This window comes from Falco punctatus, assembly GCF_963210335.1.
Source record: "Falco punctatus genome assembly, chromosome: 7".
In the NCBI taxonomy this organism is placed as follows: Eukaryota; Metazoa; Chordata; class Aves; order Falconiformes; family Falconidae; genus Falco; species Falco punctatus.
Genome location: NC_137587.1, coordinates 57,923,348 through 57,946,798, shown reverse-complemented (window position 1 = coordinate 57,946,798; position 23,451 = coordinate 57,923,348). Strand labels below are relative to the sequence as shown.

At 39.8% G+C, this 23,451-nt stretch overlaps 1 protein-coding gene across 1 annotated transcript; it reads left to right on the top strand.

Moving 5' to 3' along the window:
* The first annotated feature begins 4,882 nt into the window (after window positions 1-4,882).
* MYEF2 (myelin expression factor 2) lies at window positions 4,883-23,431 on the top strand. Its single transcript, XM_080394692.1, has 17 exons — window positions 4,883-5,214; window positions 10,271-10,500; window positions 11,722-11,774; window positions 13,042-13,049; window positions 13,159-13,252; window positions 14,118-14,309; window positions 14,974-15,127; window positions 15,545-15,594; window positions 15,678-15,741; window positions 15,893-15,994; window positions 16,194-16,244; window positions 16,319-16,387; window positions 16,674-16,772; window positions 19,400-19,471; window positions 20,686-20,888; window positions 20,998-21,049; window positions 22,896-23,431. The coding sequence occupies exons 1-17, from the start codon at window positions 4,982-4,984 to the stop codon at window positions 23,057-23,059; spliced, it is 1,890 nt and encodes a 629-aa protein (XP_080250818.1). The 5' UTR covers window positions 4,883-4,981; the 3' UTR covers window positions 23,060-23,431.
* The last annotated feature ends 20 nt before the right edge of the window (window positions 23,432-23,451 follow it).

Below are 23,451 nucleotides of genomic sequence, written 5' to 3'. Positions count from 1 at the left end.
CTTTCAGAAGAAAGGACATGGTCTAGAAAATACTAATCACATTTAGGTGCCGTAGCAAACAAAATAAGAAAAAAATACATGCAACACATTCACCATGCAGGCATTGTGTAAATGAGAGAAATGTTTGAATGAAAACAGCCATATGCAAAAAAAGTCAATGGATTTAAAACGGTATGAGGCTCAGAAGTCCCATTCTCTCAAGTTCCACACAAACAGACTTTCAGAAAGATACAAGGTTTCACAAGACCCACCTGATGAAGGCGTTGATGAACTGCTTTTGATCATGACTTAACTGGAAACAAAGATAACAACAATAATGAGATAAACCAAAGACCAATTAAAATGATCCTTTCTAAAAGGATGGTGATACATATTTGGTCATTAGCAAATTGAGAGTGATGACTTGTCAGTGATGACTTAAGATTTGAATTTACTGGTGAATTACTGTGTTGAAAAGAATGCTGATACTTAGAACACGTGTAGTTATTTTAGCTCTGTAACTACTATTTGTGCAAGAGACCTCCAAGAGTAGTTCCTTTACAGATGCTTATATTTACATATATATGCAAGAGCACTAATAATATTCCATAATCCTAAACTCCCTGTGTAAATAGTGCTGTCAACTCTCTGCTTGTCAAGAATATACAGCCATAATGCCATAGACCCTACCCACAACAGAGAAACACTATTTACATTAGGAGGAATTTGTTAGGACAGCAGATCAAGAACACTTTTAACAGTTTTGTACTACATAAGGAGTCCCCTTGTGACATGAACATTTGTCAGAGGCTGCATCGGTCTCCTATAAGGACATGAACAGAGGTAGAAGAGATGTTGGAAGCCCATTTATTAGAAGATAATTTTAAATTTTTCTCAGGAGGGATTGGTAGTGTGTAACAAAGGAGAGTTTCTCAGCAAGCATACAAGCATAGAAAGATACTGCTTTTTGTTTTTTTCACTTACTATGCCAAGTAGATTTTTTAATGTTTATTTTTGTTTTATACACAGAAATTTTCCTAGGGAAAAACTTGAACTTCTTTCAACACAGTTTTGTAGACTAAAGAAATCCCACATTTTAACCCCAGTTTACCCCTGTCAGCTCCCTAACAGCTCTTTGTGGTGGTGTTCTCCTGTTGTCTGTAAAATGCGAGTCCGTTCCTGATGTGCAATGAACCGATCTTGCACACCGAGATGAGATGCTGTTTTATTACAGAGTTGTGCAAGTCTGGACGCTAGCAAACGGAGCTGGTATACTGCAGTACAAGTTACAAACTTTATATAGAAAATCTTATCGCACTTTCCCTACCCAGAGGGCAGGTCCATGTAGATTATTTGCTATACATTTGCATATCCATTACCCGACTTCCCTTACTACTACACATGCTCTCTGAGGAAAGGTCTTTCAGTGGGCCTGGGTGTTTCTCTTAGGGCTTGTGATTTTTAGTGTTATAATGAGGATAGTTCTCTTCTAGGGCAAGGCTGAAGACCACAAGTTAACTAACCAGTTTAACATAAACAAGGTATTTAAGTATACATGGCTTGCATCGTGAAGATAGGATATTCTTTGTTTTGTCTCTCCCAGAGCTGACTCCCTTGATTAGGAGTCCCTTCATTCATCTTTCCTGGCAACTCTAGAGGGTCAGCTTGACCTAAACTCTGTGCGCATATAGTTAAGCACTAAATGAGAGTTCAAGAATCCAGGAGTTTTAGACGACACTCCCATGTTTATTATTGTTCTTTGGAGAACAGAAATTATGTGTGAGACTTCTAGAAAAGGATGTAAGACTTCGATAGAATCCTGAAAGAGGCAACCGAGGTAAACAGATCGTTGTAAATAGGAGCCGCAGTGTGAGGGGGCTAGGGCAAAGCCAGTTAGTTGCACAACTCCAGGCTTTAGGCTAAACTATGCTACTATGCAACTCCAGTACAAAACACCTCTACATTTACAGATGTATATCACTGTATGAATTGTACAGTTATCAGTATTTATTACAAAACACATTGAGTGACAAGTAATTTTGCTGGTAATTTTACTGGTACAAAACTGTGTGGATGCTAGGCTGTGATGGGTTGACCTTGGCCGGACAGCAAGTGCCCACCACCATGCTGCTCTATTGCTCCCCTCCTCAGAGGACAGGGATGGGAAAAGACCCTCCTGGGTCAAGATAAAGGCAGTTTAATAAAGCAAAATCAAAGGCCATGTGTGGAAGCAAAGGGAAACAAAAGATGTTATTCTCTACTTCCCATCAGCAGGCAATGTCTGGCCACTTTCTGGGAAGCAGGGTTTCAGCACATGTAGTGGTTGCTTTGGAAGACAAATGTAAATAACAAGTGCTCCCTCTTCCTCCTCCTTTCTCTTAGCTTTTATGTCTGAGCAGACGTCATGTGGAATGGAATATCCCCTTGGTCAGCGTGGGTCAGCTGTCCTGGCTGTGTCCCCTCCCAAGATCCTGTCCACCCGCAGCCTATTTGGGGGTGGGTGGGTGGTGGTGGTGTGACACTGGAGAGATGCTGCGTGAGGTCCACTCAGCAGCAGCCAACACACTGGTGTGCTATCACCACCCTTCTAGCTACCAATACAAAGCACAGGGCTATGAGGGCTGCTGTGAGGAAAATTAGCACCATCACAGCCAGACCCAATATGTGGGCCAAAAAGGCAAACAAACTTGAGGAGGTAGCACTTGAAGTAGCCAGTGGATTATTCAGAACAAGTAGGCAAGCTGTGTGTAAGAAAGCCAATAATTCCTCCTGTTACTAGCGTCCACCAGCCCATGGGTGTAGGAATTCAGTATCAGCTGCTTGGTGCCATAATATTGGGTTAGAGAGTATAGGATTCCAACACTTGAGCTGCTCTGTGCAAAGCACAATCAGAGGTCTGATAACAGAGTTTATCATACCTGAATGTATGAATTACCCCCTTTCCTCCCATAGAAGTGAGAGCTGTAAAACATAATGACACCAATTTCAAGTAAACATTAACTATTTCAGTGATGATTATTATCACAAATACCAAGTTATTTATCTAATTATGGTTAATATGTGAATAGAATTACACCTCTTACCAGACCTCTAGACATGCCTTTCTAGCTTCATCTGGGATGTAGGTTAATAGGTTATTAGGTTGTTTCATAGTATCTTTGAGCTTTCTCCAAAATCTCAGGTGTTACCAACAACTGGTATGACAGTCATGAGGACACACAGACAAAGAGTCCCAGCAGCTCCTAAGAAGTTTACTTCCAAAACCCACAGTTGTCCAGGTCAGTGATTCTTAACCATCTCTTGTCAGAAACACACTCCAATAGAGGCGTGGGTCCTTCTTACTGCTTAACTTTTCTTAACCTTCATTTATGGTTTTCTTAAAAGAAGTGCATGGATTCCTGTGGGTCAGCAACCAGAAGCCACTGACCCAAATTTACTGCAGAGGACTGAATGGTTTTCCTTATATCAGAAGGAGTACAAATACAAAGAAATACTTTGGTACTTGTGGTTAGTGAAGTGATTAAACTCTGTCCAAATGATAGAAATTCTTTTCTTCTTTTAAAAATGCTTACAACTTATTTTTCCCCCCAAGTGACAGAGAGAAATTGGAATTGAAGAATCTAAGGGAAGCTCAGAGGACTATGTCACAGATTCTACCTCGTAAGTAAATGAACATCTTCTGGGATGAGTGACAGAGAATGCAAGCTGTTTAGCAGTGTGTACATGGCATGGACCTATGTACTTTTGAAATTTTATAGCAGAATTACAACTATTCATATTTAATTGTTATTTCTATTTAAGAATAAGACAAATATCCATCTAGAAGCTTCCAGTGCTCTAACTATAATTGAACTTGCAGCTTAACTTGCCCAGTAGCTCTGTATGTTTATAAATAATGAGACATCTGCAATTGGAGGAGAATTTAGGTGCAAGCTGATAGCTTTTTAGCCAATACTAGCAGAGTGTCCCAGCAACCCATAGCAGGCTAGGTGGAAGGGTTGGGCCTATATTTGGTCTGCGAGCTGTGCCAAAACACAGGGTTGAAGGGTGATTTGGATCCACAGAATTCAAGTCTTCATTTCCTCATGAACGTGGGGATCTTCTTAGTGCTGGAAGTACCAAAATATTTGGAAAAAAAAGGCCATACAACATCATATAGGCAGCAGGAGGATGTAGCTTGTGACTAGACTGATTTTTGAAGGAACAAGGAAACTATAAACGTAGGGAAAAGGCAAGGCAAATGTCATTTTAAAAGATCATGGCTTTGATTCATTGGGTATTCCTAGCATAAAATTTGAGCAATTAAAAGTTACAGTCTGTTTTCTGAAGCAGAGAGAAGTCGGTGACAGCGGTGACTGGCTTTAGGATCAGTCAGCACCACGCTTCCCAGTGAAGTGAAGGGTGAAGCCGCTATTTGCTGGGGTGGACAGTGCTACTGGAAACGAGAAGGCGAAGCGCTGAGCTTGTGCCATGGCGTATTTGTCGTTAGCACCCTCCGCTTTGCAGACCCCCCAGCCTCACCGACCTGGCTGCGGTGAGGGGCCTGCGCTGGCGTCCCGGGGCTGTCCCCTGCAGGTGCGCGGGGCGGGGGCCACCGGTCGCCGCGGGGGTGGCGGGGCCGGCAGCCGGGGGACTGCGCACGGCGGGGGCGGCCGGCCCGGGCGGGGAGCACAGGCCCGAGCCTCGGGCAGAGCTGCCCGCCGGTGGGCTGCGGCACTGGAAGCGCGGCCGGGCCCGGGCCCGGCGAGCCCCCAGGCGAGCGGCGGGCCGCGCTGTGCCGCTCCTGCGGGAAGGCCGCTCCGCCGCGGCAGCGGGCCGGCCGCGGGCCCCGCAGCCCACCGAGCGTCGCCATGGCAACGCATAAAGCCGCCTCGCGCGCCCCCTCCCCGCCCGCCGCAAGCCCCGTTCTCGCGAGACTTGGGCCGGCCCGGCGCGGCGAGGCCGAGGCGCTCCGGGCCTCTTTTCAAACCCAGCGGTAGCGGGGCCGCGGCCCGGCGACGAAATGGCGGAGAACGACAAGCCGGAGACTGCGGCCGCCGCGCCGCAGTGCGGAGTGGAGGAGGCCGCCCCCGCCAACCCGCCGCCGCCGCCGCCACAACAACAACAACAACAGCAGCAACAGCCGCCGCCGCAACAACAGCCGCTACAACAGCCGCCACAGGATCAGGAGGCGGCGGCAGCAGCGACAGCGGCAGCAGCCGAGAGCGGCGGGGGCAGCGCTAATGGCGTCAAAATGTGTGTGCGGGGCCGGGGGGCGGTGCGGGGGCGCGGGGGGCGCGGGGGGCCCGCCTAGGCCGCGGCGGGGGAAGGCGGCCGGCCCTCTCCTCCCTCACGCCCCGCCGGGCTCCTCCCCCGCCGGGGGACGGGGCGGCCGCGGCCTGAGCGCGGAGCCGCCGCGGGGGGTGGCGGGGGAGACAGCCCCGGCCTCGGGCAGCTCCCGGCGGGCGCACGGAGCGGGCCGTGGCCCGGCCGCGGGGGAAGGCGGACGTTCTCGGTGGAGTGGCGGCCGCTGAGGGCAGGGCGGCTGCGGGCGGGGGGCCCGGGCTGAGGGGCGCTGCTCAGGCCGCCTCGCAGGGCGCGGGGCAGGTGTGGCCTACACCGCGGCTGGCCGGGGTGACGGTGCCGCTGCTTACCGTCGGGTATGTTTTGTAAAGCCGTTGGACTAATCGTGGGAACGGTGAGGCAGCGCTGTAGTGAGCGACTCTTTAAAATCAAGCAAAAAGCCTGCATACGTGTGCAAACTTTTCTTCTGAATTGTAGCATTATCCTACGTGGAATGTGCAGACTGTGCCTTGCCTAGCAGGTCTGAGAGGAACGTAGGGAAAGGGAGCTCGAAATACCAGCTCTAGGACAACACTGCAAATAACTTTTTTCTGTGTTTGGTCGTTCTTGATGTCAGGCTTCAAGGGTTATCGCTCTTCACACAGACTAGGTTTTGGCCTTGTAGCACTAGAATTTCAATATTGCTTCCAATATAGTTTCAGACTTAGAGGAAAAATACACTTATGGTAGACTTACTGTTGCAGAACATCAAAGCTGTTGAGATCTGTGAAGTTTTGACATGTTCTAAGCAGCTCCCGTCTGGTGCTGTTGTGTTTAAATTAAAAAAAAAACAACTAAAAAATGCACATGAGATCAAGTTCAGTATAAAGGTGGAGGAATAAAGGCGTACTTCCTGCCTTTACTTGACTTGCTGTGAAATTCAAATAGCTTACAATTTATAAATTTCACATTACCATGAAACAGCAATTTATTTTTCTTTTCCTGAGCCTGGCCCTCAGCTTCCAAACGATGCAAATTATAATTGAGTTTTCGCAGGGAGATTGCAACCCTTTTGCACCTTTGAGGCATATAACTTTTTATTGCCTTTTGGGGTTGCTACTGTTAAAATAATGACTTAATTTCGCTGTATCCCTCCTACTGTCAGTGATTTTGTTCTTTTCCCTCCAAAACCAACCACAAGCAAATGAAAAATCCCAGTCATTCTGGGTGGTAGACATTACAGCTTGAAGTTTGAAAATAATGCAGAGTTCTTGGTAACAGTTACAAATCTTATTCTTTCATATGTAGTTTCCAGTCTTCCCCAAAACATATGTACAACGGATTTAGCTGTCAGTGTGTAGGTGAAATATAATATTTTAAAATATTTCAGTAACCATGTTTGCTTAGCACTCACATTAAATTGGAGGGGAGTCCTGGTCTCAACTTGCACGGTTCCCTAAGTTTATGGTACTGAGCTGTGGAACTGTTGTAACAAAGCTAAACTCAGCTGTGTGCTTTGGAGTTGTGTCGTGGACTTCTTGTGTTTCTATCTCTGCTGATCTTACTATTTGTATGGACACTTGTGAGCAGAGGAGTAGAAATCTGTTTTTTAAAATAAAACAGATTTTAGGGCTTTCATGTTGATTTATCTTGTGCTTATTATTTTTTAGGCTTCTAGTTTTGTATATGGAAACCTTGTCTTTTGTTTCCAAAACTTTATGGAAGTTCAAAGGTGTTATTTTTCAAAAGGTAAAAATTGCTCTTTCTAATCAATGGAGGACATGCTTTTTAAAAAGAAATTAATGTAGGCATGTCTCTTTCAACCCTAGAAATCTGCTAGTGTTTTCACAGGCTGATGTTAATTAAACATATAAAATGATTAGTTCATACAGAAGGTAAAGGGTAGAAATCACTGTTGTTTTTCCCCCAAGAAAATGTCCACTCACGGTTTCTGAGACTGTCTTCCCTGTAGTCTATAGGTGATTAATGTGACATTGCTTTGAATGTGTTATTTGATTAAAAATATTTTTAATATTCAAGGAGAAGGGTAGGAGCTACATCCACAGAAGGATCTATGTCTCCAGCTTGTTTGCTGGCTTGCGTTAGTTTTGACTCATATGAGAGTTTTGCAAGAAGGATTATTTATTTTAATTAATCCTGTATTTTTAGGAGGCTGACTGTGATCCTCAGACCTAGGTGAAGTGTATTCTTGTTTCCCAGATGTAAGTGTTTATGCTCACATCTTCTGTGGTCTCTACTGGTTTGTACAGCCAGGTCTTGTACAACCTCTGGATTCTGTATGTGGAGACCTGGCTCTTCCTATGCACCACACTGAACACCCAGGGGCTGTTTCATAATCCTTTAAGCAGGAAAGAGCTTAAAAGGCTAGAGAGAATCCATTGCTTTAATCCTAAAACTTAAGGAAGAACTCAGATTTTGCTAGGAATCTCATTGGGCAGGAGTTTTGCATTCACAAATGGGACTGGATTGGAAGGAGCTGAACTGACAGGAAAACCTGATACTCTGCTCTTTCCCTCTCCTCTCCCTCTGGCTCCCTCCAGTTCCCTGCATTGTTCCCTCCATTTCACTTCATTACACAGCCACACAGGAATTGTACTGCCACAACAGACAGGATGGTGTGGCAGAGGAATGATGCAGAGGGAAGCTGGAGGATGCTTGAACCAGATAACTTGTTGCTGACTTCATTTTAAATTTTACAAATATTTAGCCCAGAGGAGTGTCCATGCATTTCTCAGTTGCTAATCCTTTCTTAATCCACTAGTAAATGCAAGGACTGTGAAGTTCATATCATAGGAGTACTTTAAAATTGGGGAAAAAGTCGTGGGAGAAGTATGGATGTATTTGAATTTATTCCTCCCTGAAAAGTGCCCAAGTTTTAGTAGTAATATCTTCAGCTTCATGAAAGGCAATTTGTATGTGCTTTTGAGTGCCATTTATGTGTCACTTACTGCTTTGTTAATAACTGCAGAGAGCTGAAAATACTCATTGCAATCAAAATTGGTGATCTTGCCATACGTTGTGGTTATAAAACTGAAATGCCTGTTTTGGCTAATTTTACACCAGAAACCTTTCAACCTGTCAAAATGAGATAAAAACTAAGCCTTCTGAAATGTGGGAAAAATTGTAAAGACAGTGATGTAATTTAAGAAGGTGGGTTCACAGGTGATCACTTTTGACAGTCCTACAGGACGTTTCCTTGTAATTGATCTAACTTTGGTGGCTAATGTTAAAATAAACATTGGTGCAAAAGTACTTTTAAAATTTCTGTGGTGGGTTGACCTTGACTGGACATCAGGTGCCCACCAAGCCTCTATCACTCGCTTTCTCAGCAGAATGGGGCAGGGGGAGAAAATAAGATGGGGAAAACTCCCCAGACTTGTGGGTCAAGATAAAGACAGTTTAGTGAAGCAATAGCAAAAGCTGTGCAAGCAGAAATGAAGGAAAACAGAAGATGTTATTCTCTACTTCCCATCAGCAGGCAATGTCCGCCCGCTTTCCGGGAAGCAGGGCTTCAGTATGTGTAGCAGTTGCTCTCAAAGACAAACATAGTAAATAATGAATGGCCCCCCTTCCTCCTCCTTTCTTTTAGCTTTTATGTCTGAGCAGACATCGTGTGGAATGGAATATCCCCTTGGTCAGCGTGGGTCAGCTGTCCCGGCTGTGTCCCCTCCCAAGATCCTGTCCACCCCCAGCCTATTTGGGGGTGGTGGTGGGAATGCTGGAGAGGCAGCCTTGGTGCTGGGCCGGTGCTGCTCAGCAGCAGCAACACACTGGTGTGTTCCCACCACCTTTCTGGCTACCAACACAAAGCTTGGGGCTACAGGGGCTGCTGTGGGGCTCAGCCAGACCCAGTACAGTTTCTCATTAGCTGTGGTGAGATGTGAACTAGACATTGATGTATATCTCTTAAGTAGCACCTGTAAATGGATCATGTTTGTGTGGGTTTATCACTGAATTCTTTCAATTCAGCAGTTCACTTTTTTAAACTAACAATTCAGGCACCTTGGTTCTCTGTTAGCATGCTAAATCACCTCGTGATAGTAACACTTTCAAGAGTGCTAAAGAGTTTTTGCTATTTCATCTGATTATCTTCAAAGTGTCTAGGTTTTTCAAAGTTGAGATTGGGGCTGCTTTAGGGGAAGCAAATTTTCCTGCATTTTCATCTAAAAATAAAAAGATTTTTAAAAGAGAACAGCTGCTGCTGCTGCCAGATTTTTGAAAGACTGAGGGCCAAAGTCTATTATGTTGTTGCTTCTAGTGGATAATACCTGGTGACTTAATTAGTCTTAGATGGAGATCATACCTTAATACAGCTATTTCTTATGCATTTAGCAGGTTTTCAAATTCCAGTAGCATTAAGCAGTGAAAGTGAAGGAGCCTTTTTTGTTCTTAATTGAATTTTAATTTTTGTCTAAAAGCAGTCTGGCACAAATTGTAAATAAAAATTATTTGTGTGGTGAATAAGATGTAATTTGATTTACAACCTATTAAACTTTTTATGTCTTGCTACTATTACATTGAATGAAGTATACCAAGCTGTTAGTTAGGCTGTTTCAACTCTCACTTCTGTGGTGAATGTCATCTGAATTAGCCAAGTCTAATGTGAAAATTATTGAAGCACCAAAGCATGGGTGCTGTAGCTTATTTTTCAGCTGAGTCATTTGATATTTGTAGTTTCATAGTACCATCTTGCTGAATCTTGACAAACATAATGGAAATGAGATGTAACTGAAGTGGAAAGATGTACTTTCTTTACTTAGAATAGTGAGTAGATATACTATAACATTATTTTTTGTTCTAGATAAAGCAACATTTTTTGAAATTAGACTGGTAACATGAATTTATTTTTCCTTATTTGAAAAGCAGTGTTTAACATCCTGGAAGTTCTAATAGCATAGGAGGTATACACACACACACATATATATATATATGTATAGGGTGTGTGACACTCTACTGATCCAACACAAGACTAATTTTGTTTGGCTTTTTTTTTTTTTTTTTAATGTAGGGATAATGATGAGACAGCAAAAGAAGAGAAAGCACCTGTGAAAGAGAAGTACATTGCAAAACCGAAGGCAATCCCTTCTCTTGGAAACAAGAATAGATTCCATCCCTATTCAAAGGACAAGAATGCAGGCACTGGAGAGAAGAAGACTATTAATCGTAATAGAGTTTTTATTAGCAACATCCCATATGACATGAAATGGCAAGCTATTAAAGATCTTATGAGAGAGAAAGGTAACTTATTCTTTATAATATACTTCACGGAGAAAGGGGTAGAACTTAAATGCAATGTGTATGTCCTTTGAGCCACACAGATTTGATTTGATGACTTTTTTTTTTTTTTTTTTGGCCTTTACTTGGTACATCTATCTCCCTTCCCCCTCTTTCATCTGAGACAATTGCATTGCAGGGTAGAATGGGTAAATGAAGTGCTTACAATCTTCTGCCATTCTAGTGTGACAGTAGAGAGTATATGCATGACCTCATGACTTCTTAAAGAGATTGTGTTTCGTCTAGTTGTAGTCTTCGTAGATTTTTTTTTTTCTTTTAAGGGCTATTGTATTTAAGCAACACATTTAGTGTGTTAACATGAATAATAAAGGATGTCTTTCAAAAGTTGTTTTGTATTTCTTTGGTGGAATCTGGCTGTGGAATTAACTTTGTCTGCATTGTCACTACTGCCATGACTGTTTGTCTGGAGATTTGTATTAAAAGCTTGTTATTATAGTTGCAGTTCTGCTAGAGTAATCTTAAAACCCTAAACATTTTCTTTTGAGTTTAGGGTAAAATAATACTAATACATGAATTCTGTAAAAAGTTAGTTCTGTGTTTTCCTTGAAAAAATGATTCTTCAAAAGTAATGCAAAGCACACTTGGCTTTTAGGCTGTGAAAAATGCCAAAACCCCCCTTCTGTAACTGCTGGTTTATCTGTTGTAAGGTGACGTGACTATTTGATTGGTTTATTTACTGAAACTTCCTACTTAGAAAGTGAGTGGCTTGCTGTGAAATATTTGATGTGTAAATTTGGTTATTATTGAAGGCAAACTTATGATTGAAGACATTCAGGTAGAAAGTCACCTTAAAACAGGTGTTGTGAGTAGGATGATAAATTTAACACTCTCCAGTGAACGTTGACGTTTCATTTGTTAGGTTAAGGGACTGTGTATATCTGAATTTGTTCACCAACTATATCATACTGGCCAAAACATGATTTGTAGTATGAATTAGGTTAAATATAGTTGTTTGTTCTTAGCTTTTTGAGAATGTGGCTGCTGCATATTTCTGAAAATTAGCTAAATTATATAGCCATTGACAGGAGGTACGCTGGTCTGGTTTTGATTGTTGGTGAATAATAGGTGCTTCTCTGTAGAGTTGTGCACAGGGGCACAGTAAAGAAAGATACTGGTGTTAAATGCATTGTCTCTTGGTATTTTCCCTTTGTATGTCTTATGTAGTTGGTGAGGTTACATACGTGGAGCTGTTTAAGGATGCTGAAGGAAAATCAAGGGTAAGTGCCGTGGGCAACAATCTGCTAGAGGTTTAAAAGTTCCTCAGCAGTTTTATTTTTGTATAATACCTGTACCAGTTATTGGAAAGTAAGTTTCATTTTTACACTGATTTTCATCAAGGTAGCCTTGAGGATTCTGTACTAGAAGTAGTCTGACACTTTGATGCAACTCACGCTAGCTGGCTGTAAAGGACAAAATACTTCTGTAAATGTTAACAAATGGCATTTACTTAATTCTTCTTGTTAGCCAACATCTTTGTTTTGGTACGAATCTGTTTCATATGAAGGACCTTCAATAAATCACTGATCTTATTTAAATTTTGTTAGTGTAGTATTCTCTTCTTGGGGCCAATGAGTATAAAATGTTAGCAAAGAATATACTGTTTGAAGTGCCTGATTTGACAGCTTTGCAGGGTTGGTACTCTAAACGCTGGATTAATGTTATTTGCTTTCTTAAAACTAAATGGATGGAGATGGTTGGTAGCCAACAGAGTGCCAGCAATGAGGCACTAAGAGTGAAGATTGTTAAAGCTCTTTTGTCTTCTTAAAAATAGTCAAAAGTTTGACCAATAGTAGGTCCGAACCTGCAGCGAGAACACCAGCAATGCAGGTTTCGGTCTTAACTGAGGTTGTATCCATTGTTGTAAATGACTTTCTTTAATGCTTGTTAAAACTAAAACATGCTGTCAGCTTTGCTTTGCTTAAAGCAATCCTCAACTCTTTGCTTTATTAGGAGGATTCTGGTGCAGTCAATAAGGTTATTTTCTTACCAAGTAATTTCTCAATTATGCTAGTAATACTGAAGAGGTATGCAGACTCCTTGTTCATCGTACTGGTATACTTGATGTAGGTAGATGTGAATTTTGTAGTCACTGGACAGCTTTTAATGACACACTGAGTGTCTTGATTGGTTTTTGGTTAAGTTTTTGAGTTATTTTCTTTCCACCCTTTCCCCTCCACCTCCTCTCCCCAACTGTCCGTACATGGATCTGTGTGGCATTTTTCCAATTCTGGTTTGGCTCAAAGAGAATATAAGATAATATATTCTCTTGCATTTGAAAGGTATGTATGTTGAGAAAGTAGGAGGAAATTCAGATTGGCTACCAGTAAAGAGCATGTATTATGGATTTTGAAGCTGAAAATAACTTCAATAGTTATTTAACAGTGAGCTGGGATCTTTAACTGGAATCTTAAATGTTCTATTATATGTGCTGACTGACTGCTTTTTTTTTTTCTCTTTACATATGATCACGAATCATGGATGTAGGGTTGTGGGTAAGTTTCTTTTTCTATGTGTGTTGAATCTTACGACTATACAAACATTCTGTTAATTTTAACATTGTAAACTTTATTTTAATACTCTAAATGTTTTGTTCTCTCTAAGTGTGGTTGAATTCAAAGATGAAGAATTTGTTAAGAAAGCATTAGAAACTATGAACAAATATGATCTTAGTGGAAGACCCCTGAATATTAAAGAGGTATGGTTATTGCTACTGCTTTCAACTTGAAATAGTGAAGATACTATAACTACAGAGATGGCAGTACAGTGTTTTGAACATCTTAGCTGTGTAATTTCCAGTTTAATTTTTTAATGACATTTTCTTCGCGGGCTAAAGTCCTGTTGGCCTTGGTACTATGCCGAGTGAACTGACAAAAAGTGTGTCCTAAAGTCAAAATAATCTGTTTTTCTTTAAAACAACTTCATATTCTTACTTTAATGTCATTAAGTCTTTCTCAGCCTAAATGATTCTATGTTTACATTGCTTACCTGCTTCAAAATATGGCACAGAATGAGCTGAGTATCAGACTACCACTACATATGTGCAAAAATGGGGCTGGAAGTAGAGAACTTGTGCTGACTGGAAAGTGAAATTAATGTCAACATTTCTGTTGTAGTGTTGTAGTATATGATGGTGTCTGATGCCGTTCTTTTTGTCCTGTTACAACTTCAATAATAGTATTATTAAATAATAAAAAAAAAAAACCCACCAACAACCTAATTAAATTAATTCAGTTCTTGGAAGAAGGTGCTAGACTGACAGTCCTTTAGATTGAAATCTTTTCTACTTGTCCATAGGCTAGGTACAGCATGTGAAGTGGCAGTGCACGCTTCCTCAACAAGTGCTTTGCCAATATGCCTCAACCCTCATCTGAAAGGACCCACCTCTAGAGGTGAGGGAATTAGGTCTCCATGCTCATTCAGTTCTTGATCCCTCTGACATGGACAAGGATATTAGTTGATAATTTTGATGGGTTTATGTAGAATTTCAAATCGTACTTTTTTGTTTGTTGCCAGTCCTTTTGTTGATGATTAAGTTGGCTTTATTTTTGCCCATCTTTCAGGATCCTGAAGGTGAACATGCTCGTAGGGCATTACAGCGTGTAGGAGGACAGTTTCCAGGAGGACATGGACCTGATGTGGCACCTGGAATAATGAATTTACCACCTTCTATCCTCAATAATCCAAACATTCCTCCTGAGGTTATCAACAACTTGCAGGCAGGCAGGCTTGGGTCCACTATTTTTGTTGCTAATGTAAGTTTAATTTTTTTTTTTATAACTGTAATATTTGATCTCTAGAAACCATCTTATGTTCATGCATAGTTCGGGTTTCATATAAAGAGGAAATGGGAAATTAGTTCACAATTAGTATATTAAACTAAAAATGTTGGCTATGTATACAGCTTATGGACATGAAAGATAAGTTAAACTCTTGAGGCTGACATACACTTAATTATTGCACAGTCATATGTTGATTTGAAAAAATAATTTATACATCTTTCCACTATAAATTTACGGTTGCATTTTTTTTAATTAAATGTATGCTTCAGTTTATCTTGCTAGTTACTTTAGACTAACAAACTGTTATATTGGAACTTTTTAAGTTCTTTATTTGCACAAAAGAACTATGGCTTCAAGAGGACTTACGGGAGTACAGCTGCTCTTGACAAGAACCAATCCATTTCTGAATGTTAATATGCTAATTAAAGTAAAATATGTGCATGTAGTGTAAATTGTTGCTTTTAGTTGACATTTTTTGACTTGATTGCAGTGTGTCTATATTAGAAAATCCCGGCTATTTACATATATCAAGCATTTTGTGAAGCTGAAGGGTTACAACAATGCAGAAAATCTCTTCCAAATGTACTGGCAGAACAGAAACATGCTCTGAAGTCACTAATGTATTTCTGTGTGTAAGCTTGACTTTAAAGTTGGGTGGAAGAAACTGAAGGAGGTATTCAGCATTGCTGGAACTGTAAAGCGTGCAGACATCAAAGAAGATAAAGATGGCAAGAGTCGAGGAATGGGAACAGTTACCTTTGAACAAGCGATTGAAGCTGTTCAAGCAATATGTATCCTTGGTTTTAAAAAATAGTTGGTCAAATACGGATTAGTCTTTAATAGCTTCTGATAGCGTCGTTTTGCAAATGGTACTTACTTGCCTTGTAACTAGTATGTAGGGACTAGAGTGTAATACTGTGCATATACGTTTTTGTTAGTGACTGAATTTACTGCTGGAGTCTAAAAAGGTGTTTGTGATAATGTTGAACAAGATTAAAATATGTGGGAATGTGATGTGTGAAACTGGCTTTTATATACCTAACAGCTTGCATAGTCTCTGCTGGCCTTTGAATTGGCATTCTAAAGATTAACTAAGGAAAGGTAAGACTCCTAAAAATGGTACAGAAATAAAATAAGTTATTACAGTGATTCTTCTAAAATAGTTAAATTGTCTTCTGTAGTTGATTTCTTGACTTGCATTTCTTCAGCTATGTTCAATGGACAATTCCTGTTTGATAGACCCATGCATGTTAAAATGGTGAGTTGCTTACTTTCTACCTTACATGTCTCTTTCAAAACATTGAAAGGATCATATTATGACATCCTTGGTTTTTTTATCAGGATGACAAATCGATTCCTCATGAAGATTTCCGTGTTGCAGACAGCAAAACTTCACAATTACCTCGTGAGTTCACACTGTTTCTCTTCCTTGCACTTAATATATGTTGATACAGAGTCTTTTTGTTTGTAGTTTGTTTGGTAGTACTTTTGCTTACTGTGGTCTCTATGATATAGAGGAAAATCTTTTTCTTGTGTTACTTGTTTTTGTTTTCAAGGTGGTCTTGGTGGCATTGGTATGGGACTCGGACCAGGTGGACAGCCCATCAGTGCAACACAGTTGAGCATGGGTGGTGGAATGGGGACCGTGGGTCCAGGAGGTAAATCTGTGATCTTAATTTTTGATTTTTACAGAGCTTTAAGTTTAACATTATCATTTCTGTGTTTGGAAGAATGACATACTCTTGACAAAGCAAGCCTTGTGTAGTGTTCTTTTGAGATGTTAACTGCCTCTGCGTTTTTTTTAAATCCATTAAGATCTTACCTGTCTTCTAAAGTGTTCGTCTTTTTGTTCTAAAGGTATGGGAATAGACGGTCCAGGATTTGGTGGAATGAATAGAATGGGAGGTGGTACGTATAGTCAAGTTCTTTGCATTAAGTATTTTTTTAATATTGTATAGAAAGCACCCTTCCTTATTTTACAGGACTTGGTGGATTTCGTGGAATTGAAGGAATGCCTAATATGGGAGGATTTGGAGTCAGCCGAATGGGAGGTAGGTGAACATTGTTCCTGTACACTTAGTAGTTTGCTAATATTGATTAAAAGCCCTTTCTTTTGGGATGGGTGATGTAGATGAGTTCAAGGGAAATACAGTCAGTGGCATGAGTGGAGGCAGAGGAGCTGGTGTGGGAGTTAAGTATTTAGTACGTGCCTCTGACTTGTGCCTTAAACCCACTTCTATTTAACCAACCAGCTGTGAAACGAGTGTTGTATAAATACCAGCTTAGATATATGTTAACAGAATATTTCTGATGGTTTTTTTGCTTTGTTCCCTACAGAAATGTTCCGTGGTGGAATGGGAGGAAATATGGACCGAGAATTTGGTCGTAGTGACATGGCATTGAACCGTGGGTTTGGAGATTCTTTTGGAAGGATGGGTATGGTAACTGTTAAATTTCCTGTGGCAAATTGCAACATACTGGGAGAGTTTTACTAGCAGAAGAAACCTGGTTTCACTGGGTCATCTTCGTCTGTTCCTTCTCCCCTGGTCATTACTATAAGGATGTAATCTGAGTATTTATTATAGCTGTTGCTTAGAGTGGAGGTTAAAGTGTGGGGCTTTTTTTCAGTCTGTAAAATATATCCAAAAATAACAACTTAAGAAATGCATTTGGCTTCATACTGTTAACTTTGTGAGGTATTGAGTCTTTTGGGTATTAAAGTATACACTTCTGGTAATTGTGAAGAAGCTGCCCATGTGCCACCTTTGTAACTTCCAGGAGCCTGCTTTTGCAAATGCATGCTGGAAAATTGTTTTTACTGCAAATAAGGTAGCATTGCATGGGAACAGTGAGTTTTGGTGCCCTCCGTTTTCTTCCTGCTTTCTGAGCTCAAGCAGCTCGGAATGGGTTTTATTGGCCTTTCCTGTAACTGAGCCACTTTGTTTTGTTTATAGGTCATGTCTTGTTGGCCTAGTTCATCTTGTTACTTTTGGGTTCCCTCAAACAAGATACTTTTCTCTCTTAGGAGACCTGGGAGTGCCAACAGTTCTTACCCTTTGTTACTATACTGTTACCTGGATGAATGCAGTATAGGAGACAGGTTTCCTTCCCCCTCCTTCACTGTAACTGTCTACTTGCAACATAGGATAAAATCTGTTTCTTAAGGGAAAATCCAAAGCCACTTCAGTTATAAATGTTCATGCAAGCAGTAGACTTCCAAGTCTTCTGGTAACACACATTGGTTTTGAAATGAATGACGTGGCCACTGTGAGAAACTGATGTGGGAGTCATTCATTCAGTAGATCCAGCAAGCTTCAACTTAAAACCAATCAGCAATCTTGACATCTAAATACTATTCTGAGAACCAAGATAAGAGTTTCCCAACTTTTCCTTAAATAATGGAAGGAAATTGTAGGGTTTTACAAATATAATAGTTAATAGATAACATATTTAATCAGGGAAGACCCTAGTGTACTCCTGTTGCTATATTTATGTTAATGGCATCTTAAATGCTGTGAGTGCGTTTTGCGTTAGTACCCTGCCAGTTTCAATGAGGGCAACTTAAAGACAATCTTTGATTGGGTTATGGCATCAATTAGTGAAAATGAGGATGTTTGATTTGCAACAGAATCATTGGAGTTGCCGTTTGAATAGCCAAAATTTTGAAGTATCCAAAAAATCAAAGGTTGTGTCATAGAGCATCTCTGAGTATATAATTTTTCATTGGTGAAAAGCCAGTGGGGGGAAACTACAGGTAAAGGATGTCTCTAAGGTCACAAACAGCTGAAATCTTGCTGATTAGGATTATTTGAGCTTTCGGGTTGTTTTTTGGGTTTTTTTTTTTTAAGTGCATCTTAGACTGTTGGAGAGACTTTCTTTTTTTTTTTCTCTTTGAAAGAGCAGGTGTAGCAAACAACTAAGGTTTTCTAGCTCTGGAAAACCAGCAATTTTTGTTCTTTACAATTCTTTTTAAGGGCAAAAACCAGTCATGTTGACAGAAGTCTCAAAATTTGACTTGGTGTTTCATTGCAAGACCGTCTCTGGCCTAATGAACAAGTAATAAGGTCTTTGTCATACGCAAACCATTGGCTGAAGCACTGGGAGTGATCCTGCTGGTGTTGAAAGAGGGTAGTTTTTTTTAAACAGGCTAGTCCGTATTTTTTGAGGTCTTGGTATAGCTATGACAGCATGTTGTCTGGAGACAAATATTTCCCACAAGAGACTGGCAGGGAGCAATTGTTGCTGTTTTGAACCGTGTGGAGAAAACAAATCTAATGGAAGACTCAGGATGACCTTTTTTAGATACTAAAATGATGGTATCTAGCCAAAAGATGACAGTTACAGATCTGTTTTCCCATAAGTAAAAACTGAGCTGTTTCTTCTAGGTGTGAAAATCAAGCAAGAAAAATGCAGCTGACAGTTGCACTCTGTTCTGCAGTGACAGGAATGTAGTTCTTTGGAGTTTCTACAATTCTAGAAGCTCCCTTGGGATTATTTTCCTGAATATTAGCACTTCAATGAAAAGAACTATTTTTACCTCACTCTCGAATCAGTCTCTGATACCATTCTGGAGATTCCACAGTTCTGCAAACAGCTTTTGTTAAGCATTGATCCCCTTTCTTTCTCCCTTCTCCCCACTAAATTCCATCAATTCATCTTCATCTGCAGTAAAGAAAGACATTGGGAGAGCTGCTTCTCACTTTTGCACTGGTTTCCTAAAAATGGGAGAAACTAGGTCATTTCTGTACTATGAAGTTCAAATAAGATGAACCCTTCAGTTTGGAGGCTGTTCTTCCCAATGTGGGAAATGGCTCATTTAGTTTTAAGATACATGTGCTGCTGACAGACTGTCAGAGGGGGAGAAAAGCTAGAAATAAGTAAGAGTAGCTTAAATCCTATAATAGAGAAGGAGGAACTTTCCTATTTAATTTAAATAATAAAGGCACAGTTTCAAGTGTTCTGTAGAAAAGAATTGCCGGGTAACGTTGAGCTCAGCGTGTGCTTTGTTGTCACTAACTGGTGGTTTCAGCATATATCACTTTGTTATTTTTTTTCCTGTTTAGGTGGTGCAATGATTGGTGTTTTTGCAGGAGGAATGGGAGCGCCTAGCATGGGCCCAGTAAGATCTGGAATGAGTAGGTTAACTTGTTTCAATAGAATGTAAATGCATAGGCAATGTAATGATATGGTGTATGTATAATTGTATCAGAGAATTTAGTTGTGGTGTAGTGTCTTGCCAGTGTTGGAAGAAGTAGAATCCTGTTGCATGTGACTGCAAGTCTGATAGTCTTTAAAGCTGTTTTGTTGAGGTAAAAGTTCAGAGGAAAACTTGCTAATAGTCTTTCCCTGAATCTTCGTTTTGAAATGGTTTTAACTTCTGGCTTGGGGGGAGAAGTGATTCAAGTAAACTTGCGTTCCAGAAAAAAGACAAATAGGCACAGTTATTTTTGTGAACTTCATGAAGCTGAACTTCAGTAATCTTTCATAACTGAAATAAAAAATCAGCCTTGAATTTCAGATTATCGCTCAGTTTAATTTTGTGCAAGGCTCCGATACTAATTTTGTATTACAGCAAACGTCTGAGTTCCTCAGGCTAGAGCAGATCAGAAACTAAAAATCTCACTAGTGGCAATCTTGAGAGGCATAAGGCTTAAAGAGAAGGTCCCTCATGAATGATCTTGATAGTTATGCTTTACATTAATTTTTAATTATGAATCTAGACAGGTTTATAATAGGATATTTGAATGCCATTGATGTTAGATCTTTATATATAATATACATTAATATATTTTGTTGTGTATGTCATAGGAAAGTCCATGCTCTTCACAGTACTTGAAGTAGCATCTGTTCTCTGCCAAATACGCTTTTGCTAGAAGATTGTGTCATTAAGTGTGGGTACGGCTGCACTAAGTAAAGCTGAATGTGAATGCAGGAAGCAAAATGAACAAGCATATATGGTCAAGTTATTTGTATCTTGACATTGTTGCAGTTATTTACTTGATCTCTTTTTGGTACAGGTTACCAGGATTTTATTAATAAAACCGGACAGCCTTTAAATGTGAATGCTTTACTTGTGTTCACCGTTTTACTACCTTAGTGTGACTAATAGCTTGGTGCAGTTTGTTTTTTACTTTTATTTCAGAACTGACACTTTGTATCTTCCAATACTAGCCATGCTACTAGATAAATCACTGCGCATGTATGAAGCTATGTTTTATATTAAAGCAGTTTTATTAAAGTTATTTTCTCCTGACACAAAATAATTTTTTAAATTATTTTTTTAAAATACTTGCATGTTTATTACTAAAAAGAGATTTTTGTTTTATCCTCCTTTTCTTCCTCTGTGTAGGTGGTGGAATGGGTGGTATGAACAGTATGGCTGGAGGAATGGGAGTGGATCGGATGAGTTCTGGGTTTGATCGAATGGGACCAGCTATGGGTGGAGGCCTGGAAAGGAACATTGATATTGATCGAGGATTTGTGCCTGGCCCGATAGGAGGTGGCATGAGAGAAAGATTAGGCTCTAAAGGCAACCAGATATTTGTGAGAAATGTAAGCATCTGAATACGTAGAAACATGAGCTTATTTTGTGTGCATGTTTGATTACATGCTCTTTGTCTCTTTGTAATATTTTGTTATCAATAATGCTTTTTTATTCTAGCTTCCTTTTGACTTGACCTGGCAGAAGCTAAAGGAGAAATTCAGCCAATGTGGTATGTATATGAATGAATCTTAACCCTGCTCAGCTTCATTGACTTTGTGTTTTATATGGTGTTTATTAGATAAGGACAGGAAGACAACGTTGTTGCCTTATCGTGAAGAAGAATCTGGCTAGCCTAGTCCTTCTTACTTCCCCCAGTTTTCCTGAGTTATATAAATAATGTTTAGGTGTGACATAACACGCGAGCCCAAGGTACAGTATGGGCTCTGGTGACTCTGAGTGCACATCTGCTATAAACCTTTAACCCGTTCTACTTACTAATTACTCTTTGAGCTTTTTCTTTTTTGAAGCAGGTATTATGTATCCACTGGCCAAAACAGAGTATATAACGTAGCATTTATTTTTAGACAAATGCATGCAGGGACCTGGGCCGTCCAGGTTATGCATTGCTTCCAGAAGTGGTGCTGCATCAAATCAAGAGTTAGCAATTTTGCCAAAGTGGCAGATTGTTTTTTATTCAAATAGATGATCCCGATTAGCATATTTGCAGGCTGTACTGCTTCCTCTTTATGTTAAGAAATAAAGGCCCTTTTTATATAAGATAAAGGATTGCTACAAATATCCAATAATTCTTTTGATTTAATTCAGAAAAGTTGTTTTTTCACAGAAGTATATGAAAAATGAAACTTGGATGTAGAAATATGATTATTTTGTTTTGAAAACATACTTTTAGAATGGAAAGCTTTAACTGAATTACAGGATGGCTTTTCTTATTTTGGAGAGACAGAAAAGACAAATAAAACATACTAAGACAGTCTTCATACAGCTATTTACAGATTTGATATATGCTAGAACTTGCAGTTCAATTATGAAGAATTTTCAGGTGTTCACATGTTTTTGTAGCTGGAGGATACAACAAAACAGGTTCTCTCTCTTTTTTTTTTTTTTTTTTTTTTTTCTTAACTGCCTGGGCAACTTTCAGATAGTTCAGAATTATTATTTTTTTTCATGATCTCCTTGGCAACTAACAGATGTAATAATTATGTGAATTGTTTTTAAGAATTATAAGCACAAATATCAGCAACAGATTGTGTTCACACCAGTATTGTAAGGAAATATAAAGACTGTCTCTATGTTCAGTTTCTTTCAGTGAAAGGCTGGTCTTCTATGATATTTAAAAATAAAAACCCCTGTATTTTAGGGGAAAGTTTATTGTTCCTAGTGGTATCTGGGGGCTCAGAATTGGTGTGCTACAACATACCATAAACAAAAACTCATTAGCTTCCAGGCATTGGACATTCTCTGAGGTACCAAGACATCTAGATAAAAATGTTGCCTCATGAGTTGAGTGTCCCATCTCAAGAAAATGTTTCGGGGAATTTAATAGTACATGCTACTTGCCACCAGTCCTAGCCTGGTAACTTTACTGTTTTCAAGTCTTTTAATTTTGCCGTGCAGCTTCTTTACAAAATCGCTTGATTGTTGTGATTGCTTGATAATGTTGTGATGAACATGGTGGACTGGATTGAACTGTAATTCAGTTAACACCTGATGGTAGTTACACTTCTGGCAGTCGGTAGAATGCAACACAAAACTTGCCCTTAGTGTTATAGGGCACTTTGTTTCAAGTTTGAGGTCAAGTACAGGCATACTTTCATCTTACGCTAGGGTGAAAGAAGGATTTGAAGTAGTGGATCTTAATTTGGATTCTTCACTGCTGTTTTGACCTGTGTCACCTTCCCTGAATAAGTGAATATACCATCAGTCTGAAAGTGCTGATTTCATACGTCCCCTTAGATTATATTTAAAAATGGTTGTTTTTGTGACTTCTGATGAGTTCTTTAAGTTGTTAGTGCACTGAAGACTTGAAATAACTGCTGTTTAACTTATTTATTCAGGTCATGTAATGTTTGCAGAAATAAAAATGGAGAATGGAAAATCAAAGGGCTGTGGAACAGTCAGATTTGACTCACCAGAATCTGCTGAAAAGGCCTGTAGGATAATGAACGGCATAAAAATCAGTGGCAGAGAAATTGATGTACGCTTGGATCGCAATGCATAATTTAAAACTGTGTGTTCAGGAACATTCCTATGTCTGTTTAGCTTCTCTTATCCTAGTAAGTCATTTTTAGTAACATTGTATGCTTACAAAAACTGTAAAAAGGAACTTTTAAATCCCACCAGCCTTTAACAGTATAGTGTTTAATATACTGTGATACTTGTTAACTGAATCTTACTATGTTTGGTTTTTAAAGACAATTTGCCTGATTTTTGTTATTTTTTTTTAGAGGCACTGAGCACCTGCAGGTCCCTGTAGACCGTGGAAGCTTTGGATGCTCAGCGCCTTTGGAAAATTAGGCCAAGTGTCTCTAGTCATTCAGTTTAAATGAATGGTTATACTGTTTTTAATAAAATAAGCCATTTTCTCTGTTAATCTCAAGATTGCATAGTGGG